Raw genomic sequence first — 12708 nt, 5'->3', positions numbered from 1 at the left:
GGTTGTGAACCTTTAGAATTCTCTACTGCAGAGAACTGTGGATTCTCAATTGTTCAGTATATTCAAGACAGAGACCAATACTTTTTTGGATACTAAGGAAATCAAAGGATATGGGGATAGTGCAGGAGGCTGTAACTGAGGTAGAAGATCAGCCACGATCTTATTAAATGGCAGAGAAGCTTGAAGGGCCGAGTGGTCTACTTCTGCTTCTGTTTCTTATGCTTTTATGTGGCTCACTCTGGTCTCTGAATTAGAAAGATGTGGGTTCAAGTTCCATTCCAAAGACTTGAACACAAAATCTAGATTGACAGTCCAGTGCAGTACTGAGACCCCGGGCTGTATTTTAAGGGACCGTTCAGCCTGAACTGAAGGTGGGGGGGAGGTGCATATAATAGGGACAGAGGAGCTGAGCCCCATGGGACTTGGTAGACACCTGATGCCAATGTCACTGAAGGTCACCATGACACTGAACGTCAACGTCACCGGGTCATTCCAGGGATCAACTGGAGATATGTATGGAATCTCGCAGTCTGTGGCATATCTGTGCATTAAGGAGGTCACCAATGCCCTGTTCAGGAGAACCAATCCTCTGCTATTTGCATTCTGCCCATTTGAGACATAGATGAGGAGAAATTTTTTCTCTCAGAGGGTCGGGAGTCTTTGGAACTCTCTTCCTCAAAAGGCTGTGGCAGCAGAGTCTTTAAATATTTTTGAGGCAGAGATAGATTCTTGATAAGCAAGGGGGTGAAAGGTTATTTGAGGTAGGCAGGAACGTGAACTCGAGGTTAAAATCAGATCAGCCATGATCTTATTGAATGGTGAAGCAGGCTGGAGGGGCCAAGTGGCCTGCTCCTAGTTCATATGTACATATGTTCGTATCCGTACAGCCAAGCTGAGAGGTCTATAGGATTTGGGGCCATCACTGGATAGCCCCAGGTGCAAGGTATGACAGACTGCACGCATGCGACCATCAAGGCTGCCACTGACCAGCCACCAGCCTTCATCAACAGGAAGGACTTCCACTCATTCAATGTCCATAGGTCTGTGACCACCTTAAACAGATCCTGCAGGTGTGTGTATGCTTCCCAGGAAGCAGCCACGACATCTACGTACTTCAGCAGTCCTAGGTGCCAGAATTTTTCCTTTCCCCTGCACGCCTTCATGCATGGATCCTTGGAGACAAGAGTTACCCACTGAAGACATGACGACTGACGCCTTTGAGGAACCCACGCACAGACGCAGAGAAGAGGTTCACCATGGAGTCCGACATCGGGAGGGCCGGGCCTGATTTTCCCGGTGGCAGCGAGGCTCCATGATGGCAACCCCCCACCCCTTGCCGCTAAGCAACGGGACCCGACTTTGTATATTGAAATGAGCACTATGAATACATTTAAATTAACTTACTTCTCATCTTGTGAGCCCACTGCGATCTTCAGTGCAGTGGCCAGCACTCCCGCGCCTTCACTTCCCCGTCTGGAGAAAGCAGGCATGATGCTTGGTGGGGAGCAGGGGAGAGCTCATATTTTTAGTGTGGTGGGGTGGATGGGAATGGGTGAAATAATCGTCATGAGTGTAGAGGATGGCGGGAAGAGGTGAACTGTGAACTCTGTACAGTTTGTGGGGGGAAAGTCATATTTGTAAGGTACATGTTTTGGGTGGAGAAAGGGCAGATACTTTATTGTTATTGGAGGGGTGGGAAAGGGAAGACAGAATTTTGTTTGCAACAGTTGGGAGGAGATCTCTAAAAATTTAAATCAAAGGCAGGACTGGTTGCCCTTTAAAAATGGTGCTAACACCTGCGCACAGGCAGCTGATGCCATTGCTGGCGTCGGGCAGCCCGCCCCCCCTCCACGTGATTGGGGTGGGATGCAGGCCGACCCGGCTATTTAAGTGAGCTGCCGCGCAGTAGATCGCGGCAGCTCAGCTGCACCCGTCGCTAGGAGCGGCAAGGGGCTCTTAAAATCCAGCCCAAGATGTAGTGAGTTTATATTATTTCTTTATTCCGCATGACACCAAACGCAACCCTATCCATTTGGACTGTACATTCACCCGTGAATCCCTAAGTGCATCTAGGTACTCTTACATTTTTGTCCAGGTGTTTCTACGTGATGCTCCCCCTGCACTATCAGCTGAGGTGGTGGAAGGCTGCTGACCTTGATGTCCCCTGGCTTGGGATGACCTTGGCGGCCATCCTCTGGCTGCCTGAGGCCTGGAGGGCCCCGGCATTCTGAGGGCTTCCTGCACAGGTGCCGGGATCCCTCTGTCATCTTCAGGGATGATGGAGGCACTGGCATCACTGGCAGAGGAGCTTTGGAACTACTGTCCACACCAGAAGCACCCTGAGAGGAACCCCCAGATGTAGTAGCCAGCCATTCCTCTGTTCTTATATGGTACACTTGTACCTCCCTGCTGACGTGAGAGGGGCGTGGACCTGGTAGAAACTCCAGCTGCCTTGTCCCCCTTTTAACTTGCCACTGCTGCACAGAGCTCATGGACAATGCAATGGTATGCAGGTCTGCGCGCAATTCTGGCAGCCACTGATTGGTCTACTGGGTCTGGCTCTCCATGAGAGTCGCCAGTCTCTCAATGGTGGAAGCCAGATGCGCATCCGTCAGAGACATGGCAGCACTCAAGCACCCTGGATGGACTCCTCCATCATCTGCACTTGGGTACTCAATGCGTCTGGCATCTCTGCCAGATGTTGCCTTACCCCTCACTGCAGCTGCAGCATTTCCTGTGTTGCTGACGACCGCAGAGGTACGTCATCAGCCTGGGACTCAGCATGAGCCTGGTCTCCCGCAATCCTCCACCTAATAAAAAGATACTGGCTTAACGTTTTCACTTTTGACTTTTTTGTGAACAAAGTGACATGAATGCAAAACTAACTTTTTCTGTTGAAGCTTTTCGCTTACGGTGATTGAGATTTCACCTCAAAGCAGTCTCATTCGTAATAATTAAATAATAAATGACATAATAGTTTATGTGAAATAACTGACTTAATACGTGTCATGCAGGCCCCCACCTGCCAAGAATGAGGAATATTAATTTTGCCACATGAACATTAATTTTAAACTGTTACTGGAGTAAAGAAAGAACTTGTTAAAAAACCCACAATGGATCCTTGGCTGGAGAGACATTTTTGCATATTAATAGACAGTATTTGGAAAGGACAAAGGGACTACTCCCTGCTCCAATTTAATCCACAATGGACTTTTGATTACCAGGGGTGAGGGTGGAGGAGCTTGCTAAGATGGCCAAATACACAAATGGACGTGGCCAGACCAGTTTAGTCACATTACTAACTGGCTGTTGCAGAGTTTGGAACTGAGAGTTTTAAATTGGAGAAAACAGTGTTTGAAGAGAGAAAGCTCCTGGCTCCTGGATTGAGGACATCTCTCTCCTGTCTGCTCATCTATTTCTCACCAGCTTTGGAATCCGTTGAAGACACAGGAACCCCAAAAGAGAAAAGTCTCATACAGTGAACAAGGTTTAAGAGGAATACTGGGCCCCAACGAAAAGCAAGAATTACCTACAAGCAAGGACTCTACTATAATGATGACAAGGTAAATACAGAAAAGGAAGGCCACTTTGCAGATCTTAATGTATCCATCCAGAAAGAACAAGTGTTCCTTTATGGCAACATTCAAACATTTTCAGTAAATAATACCAGGTTTTTTGCCCCATCCCCTACCCGCAATTCTATTCCAAAGACCATTATTCTTTGTGTGAAGAATTTTCTAGCATATTTACTTCTACGCTAAAATAGTATTCTGGATTTTCTTTTTCTGTTATACAATTTACTGGTTTTATGTACCTCTGGAAAAATCCTCCTGGTTGCTGCTTTTCAGGGATGAAAAGCCAAAGTTGATATCGAGTTTTTCCATAGCTCAGTCCTCCAACACTAGTTGTTCTGTGCAGCATCTTCAGAGCTTGAATATCACCATTGTGTCTCAGTAAGCAAACCTGCACAAACAGCTGGAGATGAGATCTGACCATGTTTCCCATGACATTGTCCAACTTGTACACCACCAATTGGGGTGAATTTGGTTAAGGTGTACCTTTGCGAAATGCATTTCATTTGTATATTGTAGCATTGCCAATTAGATGCCAATTGTTGAATATGGCTAAAATATCAACTTCAAAAGAACTAAAAGTTAAGAGGGATTTTGCTTCAATTCAGCTGCTCTTCTGAATTCCAGTATGTGATCAGACAAAATACTCTATTTCATTCTTTGTAGATTGAGTTGAACTGTATTACATTATGGCAATATGATAATGTATGTGATGCAAAAGAATGAAAACAGGCAGACTGTCCACGCACATAAAATGTTATTCATCTGAAGATATTCTTACAACGAGCAGTTGAACCGTTGTGTAGTTTTTTCATTATATTTCAGTTTATATATTATAATGCTGATTTTACTTCTGCTTCATCTCTGTTTTATGGAAAATAAATATTAGCTGCTGTAGTCTGTAAATCGTGGTCTGTGTTTAGTCATAGTAATTCCTAAGTGACTAAGATAGTGTGGTGAGAGATAGCATTTAATTCAGTAAGGGCATTGCTGCAAGTAGGATAATTGTTAATTATCAAATTGCATCCTTCTGTTGAAGACATCTTATTGAGAGGTACAGTCTCTAGATCAGAGGTGACATAGTCTATTTACCAGAACTGCTTTGAAACCATTGAGAGAAATAGTTTGATTAAAAACCAAAATTACAAGGTTACTTTATACATAGAATCATAGGATGGTTACAGCCCAGAAGGAGGCTATTTGGTCCATTGTGTCCTTGCTGGCTAACTATAAGAACAGCTCAGCTAGTCCCACTCCCCTGCAGTTTCCTCATAGCCCTACAAATCTTTTCTCTTCAAGTCCCTTATCCAATTCCCTTTTATATGTCTCCACCACACTCTCAGAATACATTCCAGATCCTAAACAATTGCTGTGTAAAGAAGCTTCCCTTCAGGTCGCCGTTAGTTCTTTCGCCAAACACCTTAATTGGTCATTTGGTCTTCGAACCTTTCACCAATGAGAACTGTTTCGCTCTATCTACTCTCCCTAAAGCCCTCATGATAGTGAACACTTTTATCAAATTTCCTCTCAAACTTCTCGTCTCTAAGGAGAACAACTCCAGCTTCTCCAATCTAGCCACGTAACTGAAGTCCCTCATCCCTGGAAACATTTTTGTAATTCCTTTCTGCACCCTCTCTAAAGCCTTCACCCCTAAAGTGTGGTGCCCAGAATTGGGCACAATCCTCCAGTTGAGACCGAACCAGTGTTTTATACAGATTCATCATAACTTCCTTGCTTTTGTACTATTTGCCTCTATTTATAAAGCCCAGGATCTCGTATGTCTTTTTAACCTCTTATGCCCTGCACACCCAAGTCTATGTCATTAATATATATCAAGAAAAGCAGTGGTTCTAGTACCAAACCCTGAGGAACACTACTGCATACCTTCCTCCAGTCTGAAAAACAACCATTCTCTGTTTCCTGTCACTTGGCCAACTTCATATCCATGCTGCCCCTTTCCCTTCAATTCCACATGCTTCAACTTTGCTGGCAAGTCTATTATATGGCACTTTATCAAATGCCTTTTGGAAATCTATGTGCACATTTCTCTCATCAACGATCTCTGTTACCTCATCAAAAACTCTATTAAGTTAGTTAAACACAATTTACCTTTAACAAATCCATTCTGGCTTTCCCTAATTAATCTGCACTTGTCTAAGTGTTAATTTTGTCCCAGATTGTCTCTAAAAACTTTCCCACCACCAAGGTTAAACTGACTGGCCTGGAGTTCTTTGGTTTATCCTTGGACCCTTTTTTGTACTTTTTACAATTGAATTGCAGAGCAGACTCAAGGGGCCAAAAGGTCTATCCCTACTCCTATTTCTTATTTGCAATTCTGCAGTCCTCTGGCACCACCCCTGTATCTAAGGAGGATTGGAAGATTATGGCCAGTACCTCCACAATTTCCACCCTTACTTCCCGCAGCATCCTCAGATACATCTCATCTGGTCCTGGTGACTTAACAACTTTAACTACAGCCAGACAAGTCTAAAAGAAAATCTGTCATTGATTAAAAACCAATAGCAGCATATTAGAGCTGTTTTTGTTCTTATAGTGCTGTGAATAAGAAGTGGCAGGATAAAGCAGAAATACTGACAATGCTGGAAACACAGGTCAAACAGATGAAAGAAACCTTTGATGCCAAAGAAAGAAAACTTGTTGAGGAGAGAGACAAAGCTTTGCAAGCTCAGAAGTAAGTTTTGTCAACTATAAAAAGTTCATAAGTCTAGTTACTGTATTTGCTTTTCCGATAATGCTATGTATTGTACAAAAGGAATTGTAAATGGTTGATCACCAGTATTTTATCTATCATTTCTTTGTACTCATATTCTGTAGTCCTACTTATACAGCCTAAAATTTTCTTTGCTGGTGCAACTGCTGCCCTATTCTATGACATAGCTACCAAAGTTTCCTTTGCAATTACTTTTTGGACTTTTTCCTTGACTCACCTAAATTAGCAATTTATTTTGTTGTGTGATCTTTTTAATTATTTGCAATATTTTATATTTCTGTTAAATAACTGATTATTCTGCTCAACTGTTGAATTCTGAATCATCTTATCCTGTTGCTCCCACATTTCAGCCCAGTGGTGAATCTCATGGATCAGTCCTGATATCTTTGCTGTTGTTCTTAACATTTGTAAATTATCTCAATTGAAAGAGCACAAAATCAAACTACAACAGTTGTGTAATCAGTTGTCCTTTTCTTTCTTTCGCTCTTTCTCTCATATCTTTCTGTTTTAAATATGAACTTTAACTGCAATTTGTTCTGTAGCTTTTCTTCAACTGAACTGCTAGAAGCTAAAATAATACATCAGTACAGGTGACCAAATGGTAGTGAGGACTTTTTAGGAAATTGGGTACACTGCACAATCTAAATTCAATTCACAGCATCAGGTCTGGGCAAGAATGTCCAAACCCAGTCTTTTGGGAGAACCTGAGAGCTTCAAGTAAAAACACCTTTAATGACGGCATTAAAACATGCAAAAGACAATACAGTCAATCAGTGTAACTTTTTAAAATGTCATTTAAATCCTTATTTTGAACATTAGAGAAGTCAGTAATTGTGAAAAAAATCAAAATAATTTAGACGAAAACTTTTCACAGAAACATAGTGCCACCAGCTGGCCAGGTTGTGCAGTTACAGAATGACAAGTTCAGTAGTTTCCACTTTAAATTTAGACGTTGGAATTTATAATAGAAAAAAATTGATTCAAATATATGATGAATAGATTGACTGCAGGAAGTAAGATTTTATAGACAGAAAGTCTGCACAGAGACAAGGGTCTGGATTTTATTTCAGCAGTGGGGCTCCTGGCGATGGGCTGGAAAGCAGGGGCGACCCTGCCTTGGCCATTTGTCAGAACCCCCAGCCAAATTCAATGGCAGGTAGAGAGTTAATTGTTTCTCTGTTAGAGCATTGTGTTCCTATTGTATATGCTCATGTGTTGAATGCTCAAAGTAACTTCTGTTTCCCTATAATTTGGAAAAACTGTGATCTAGTTTTGCATGCCAGCATAATTTGTTCTTGGCACGTGGCCATAGCCTATGTAAAATGGCAAAAAGACTTAAAATTTGTTTGAATTTTAGTTTTGGTATACAAGAGTATTTTTTTACATAATCAGTATATTTCAAAATCACAGAGCTGTAGCAGAAAAACTTCATTCCATGGACGATGCGTTCAGGCACCAGCTTGAGACCATACAGGTAGCTCAACAGGCCCAAATTCTACAGTTGGCCAATGAAAAGCAAAAGGAAATTGAAGCAGCAAAAGAAAAGGTAACACTTACTGTTTGTACACTGAAAGAATGACTTTATATAGCTCTTAATCACATCCTTAGGATGTTCTGAAGTGTTATACAATAAAGGGATTACTCTTGAGGCATAGTTACAATTTTTATCTAAATAAACACATCAGCCAACTTATGCACAGCAAGGTCCCACAAACATCAAATGAATGAATGGCCAGAGAATCTATTTTTGGTGATGTTGGTTAAAGCAGGAATATTGACCAGGACTTCCTAATCTGCTGTGATTTAATATCTCATCCAATGGATGAGGGCCGGGATTTTGTTGTCAGGACAGAAGTCCGATATCGGAACCCAATGTGGCAATTTTACCGGCAGTATTCAATAAAGAGGCAACTGCCGGGCCCGTCCAATTAAGGATAGTGGGCTGCTCTCCACGCTGCCAGCCCGGTCAGAGGGCCAGCAGCTCTGCAGCCTCGGCAGCCCCACCAAGTCAGCCGAGAAGGAGAAGGCGAGTCCAGCTTGAGGTGCCGTTGAAGGGCCGGTAGGAAATATATTGATGTGCTGGGGCCAGGCAGGCAGGACCTGACTTCCAGCGGCATCATTGGGCCCCGGAGAGGACCATTGCCGCCAGGGGGACTGGGCCACAGAGGCTTCAGAATGGAAGGCCTCCCTCCGCACCCCGGGAAGCCGCTGGGTGACTGCCTTGGTGCAATTGGCGGACTCCCCACGTGGCAGTAGGCCGTCCTGCTGCCGACAAAATGGTCATCGATAGGCCAATTAATTGACCGCCTGTCTCCAGTCAGCAGGTGGCTGAGCCACTGCCATACCCCCCCAGTGGGAATATCCCCTGTAAGGATAAACACATCAGGTTTCCCTCCAAACACCTCTCACCACCACTTTCCCTCCTACTTCCCAGCCCATCTCCAAAGTCCTGAAAAAATCCCAGCCGATATCTCTGACAATGTATCACTCACCCAGTATTGCACTGAAATCAGATGAGATTATGGGACAGATTTTTCTGCTGGGATGTATTAGATCATCTAGGTGCAGAGAATCGGATGGGCAGGATCTCACACTGGTAATGGACCAAACTGATTTTTTTTGTCTATTTGAATTAAATGGCAAAAACTGGACAGGTTTCAACATAGGTTTGGATCCATGGTGCTCAATTGTATTCTAATTCCAATATACCCAATTGCAGTAACACAGAAATCAGCTTATATGGTTTCAAGTTCATGCCAGGCCTTGAACCCACAACTTTCTGGCTTGCAGGCAAGATTGCTACCAACTGAGCCACATTAACATTGGTAAGGAGCCCTTCATTGAGGCAAACATTGATAAGCAATTGGACTTGTAAATATTTGCCTCTAGTTAAGACTTAACTAGTACTTGCCATATATATAGTTAGTCTTTAAACAGATCAAATCTCATTGACAGCACTACTGTCAACACATTGCAAAGGTTTAGTCCTTTCCCTCTTTGTCTTTGGGATTCTGTTCCTCAAAAGGCAGTGGAAGCAGAGCCTTTAAATATTTTTAAGATTTTTTAGATCATAACCTCTGCCCCATTTAGTTTTGTGTTTCTTTGCTAGTTTGCTTTTTCTCTCATTTCTCTCTTGTTCCCTTCACGTTGTGTTTGGACGACAGCTATCCTGGCATTTACACTTCCACTAGACACATCGGGCTGATCGGCAGCGAACTTCTAAGATGGCGGCCCGCATGCGCAACTTTTACTCCGCGGAGCCACCGCGATATTATACGCGGCGACTCGTTTACATGGCCGGGGGGCGGGCGCTCCATCCCTAGCAACGGCATCCGGCATCACTGTGCGGGCCCCCTTGCCGTTTTTAAAGGACTTCAAGCCCTTCCATTAAATTCTAATTTTTAAAGTTACAGGCAGTGTAAATTTAATTTTAAAAATTTAATAAAAGATTCAAGCCCCCTCTTCCCCACCTCCGCCATGACTAAACAATTTATTACTTGCCTTCTTCCCCCCCCCCAGGAAAAACTTACCTTGCGATCCTGACCTTCCACCCCCCCCCTCCAAAGTTTATAAACTATGAACTTTACCCCTTCCCACTACCCCCTAGACCAATCGAAAATGTTTAACCCCACTTCCCACAGCCCTGAAAATTTACCTGCTCTTCCCTCCTAACCGATAGGATATCCGAAGGCACGGGAATCCTGGCAACCTACCTGAATATCGCAGCGGGACAGTAGGTCATTAATTCATTCATTTACATTCATTTAAAAATTTAGATCCTGCTCAAGCGACTACAGGGGGGCCACCACGAGGCCGCGCTACTGCCGGTAATATGAGGCAGGGTCTTCCCGGTGTCAAGGCCCATGGCGGGCCTCTCTCGGAGGCCTTTTCTGGGCCCTCCACCATGACCCCCGATGTCAGGGGACCAGTAAAATTCAGCCCATCGTTTGTTTCCTTACTTATCCCATTACCACTGCCTTTGGCCTTGCAACGTGAAACCTCTTGTCATTTAATCTCTTCTGCCCTCCACCCTATCACATACCTTCTCTTTTGTTCTTCTTCCCACACTTCCCCCTTTCATTTGCTCAAAACCCATTATATTTCTAACTTCCCTCAGTTCTGATGAAAGGTCACAGACCTGAAATGTTAACACTGTGTCTCTCCCCACCAATGTTGCCTGACCTGCTGAGTATTTCCAGCATTTTTAGTTTTTATTACAGCATAATTTAAACTATTTTACACAAGTTGTGAGAAAGAAAACATCTCTTAAACTGCCTGTTCATTTACAGTAAACAAATAATATGACAATTTTATAAACCAGATGATTTATAAACTTGAGGTTCTTTGCTGTGTTATCATTTTGGGTACACTGTTATTAGTTTGCAACTTGATACTATACTTTCTTCACATAAATTCAAAAGCTCTTATAGCAACCTCTTGCAAGATATAATGTAATCATATTTTAATTCCTTTAGGTCTATGAAGTGGAAGAAGAAATGCGTCAGCTTCTCCGAGAGACAGCAAATGGCAAAAAAACTATGGAGGAAAAGATACAAAAGCTGACCAGTGCACTCAATGACATCAAACAAGAATTGTGAGACTACGACAGACAAACATCCAATAATAATATAGTCCATACCACTTACCAAAAGACTTACGATTTAATTCATTTGAATAATTAGTCAGGTTAATAAATTCCTGATGATTGGAAAATTAATAACTTATTCATTTAAATGCCTGGATATTGGATCTCCTTCTAGCTTATTACTCAGTGTGATGTGGTACTGAGGTGTCCAGACTAGTGGGACCCTAGGCTCAATCCCCAACTTGTGCTGGCTATTGTCAGCCAGATGGAGACCTCACAATTAACTTCACTGTCTCTATGTAAGAGGGTACACATCTAGTGGGAAAGCCTTCTCACTTATTGCCATTGTATACAGTGACTCCTGTTTGGAAAGGACTCATAAATGGATATCGCTGGTCTTGGCTGGGGTGCCTACCACAAGTGAAGAGCACGTAAGCATTATAACAGTGAAGTATAGGAAAACTCGTCCATGTGGAACCATATAGCAGCATGAACAATGCCTAAAGGGTAGGAAGAGAGTAAAACTGATAGAAATCAATGGGATAATTTAATTGTTTATTTTTGAGTTTTACTACATCATGATATAGGGCGGCACAGTGGCGCAGTGGTTAGCACCGCAGCCTCACAGCTCCAGGGACCCGGGTTCAATTCCGGGTACTGCCTGTGTGGAGTTTGCAAGTTCTCCCTGTGTCTGCGTGGGTTTTCTCCGGGTGCTCCGGTTTCCTCCCACAAGCCAAAAGACTTGCAGGTTGATAGGTAAATTGGCCATTATAAATTGTCACTAGTATAGGTAGGTGGTAGGGAAATATAGGGACAGGTGGGGATGTTTGGTAGGAATATGGGATTAGTGTACGATTAGTATAAATGGGTGGTTGATGTTCGGCACAGACTCGGTGGGCCGAAGGGCCTGTTTCAGTGCTGTATCTCTAATCTAATCTAATCATGATCCTAGTTTCTTTGTATTATAGATAAACTTATATTTTAAGCTTATGGTATGGTCCTTTTGCTAGTTACAGCTTCTTATACACGAACAGCTTAATTTGGCAGCAAAGAACTTCTCATCCAGTTTAAACTTTTCTATTCACACAAGTAGATTTTTCATTCAGTTTTAGTATAAGAAATTAAACCATCCACTCTGTGCCAGCTCAGTGACCAACTATGTCATACAATATGATACCGAACCATGCAGAGCTAAAAGATTTCAGGTTCCATCCCTGGAGGGGAAAATTGATTTGAGTTTCCACCTACTTGAGAGAAAGCATAAAAGGAGAGGGGAGGAGAATAAAAAACAAATAAAATGAATGTGCCAGGCTACAGAGTTGCTGCATAGTATCTAAGCAGTTTGGGGGAATAGTAACACATAAATCGTATTTTTTCTACAGGTTAGTTTAACATTCATAAATGCATTTGTAAACACGTGGATAAATTTGTTAAGCTTTATTTATTTAATAGGTGTAAAAATAATATTTTGTACTAATATCGATAAAATGTGTTTTCAAATTAGTTTATGCATCATCTATTTATTCTTTCCTCTACACATATGGAGCTGAATTTTATGAGTGTGCTCCAGTTTGCGGCGGCGCACTGTAAGAACGGCATGCATTCTGTGCAGATGCGCCGTCCCTGAGGCCCTGCGATATTACGTGCAGGGGCTCATTTAAATAGAGGGGGCAGAGCGGCTGCCCACGATGACGTAGAGGGATGGCTTCCACGTCCCTGGCAACGGCGTCCGGTGCTACCACGCACGCGCTGGCGCCATTTTTAAAGGGCTTTAAGCCCTGACAGCTGATTTTCAACTTTAAAGGGACCAGCACTTTAAA

The 12708-nt window shown here is 42.9% G+C and overlaps 1 protein-coding gene across 4 annotated transcripts in view; it reads left to right on the top strand.

The window, feature by feature from the left end:
* The window catches only part of lrrcc1 (leucine rich repeat and coiled-coil centrosomal protein 1), a 222160-nt gene extending 209773 nt beyond the window's left edge, over positions 1 to 12387 (top strand). For all 4 annotated transcript variants that reach the window (XM_068031666.1, XM_068031668.1, XM_068031667.1 and 1 more), the window contains 3 exons: positions 6127 to 6264; positions 7714 to 7849; positions 10779 to 12387. In XM_068031666.1, coding sequence (XP_067887767.1) covers positions 6127 to 6264; positions 7714 to 7849; positions 10779 to 10901 — 397 coding nt within the window. In that variant the 3' untranslated portion in view covers positions 10902 to 12387. The remainder of the gene's footprint in view (positions 1 to 6126; positions 6265 to 7713; positions 7850 to 10778) is intronic.
* Positions 12388 to 12708: the final 321 nt, after the last annotated feature.

This window comes from Heterodontus francisci, chromosome 5 (genome assembly GCF_036365525.1).
Source record: "Heterodontus francisci isolate sHetFra1 chromosome 5, sHetFra1.hap1, whole genome shotgun sequence".
Lineage (NCBI taxonomy): Eukaryota > Metazoa > Chordata > Chondrichthyes > Heterodontiformes > Heterodontidae > Heterodontus > Heterodontus francisci.
Note: the sequence above shows the minus strand (reverse complement) of the source record. Positions and strands in the feature narration are given on the sequence as shown.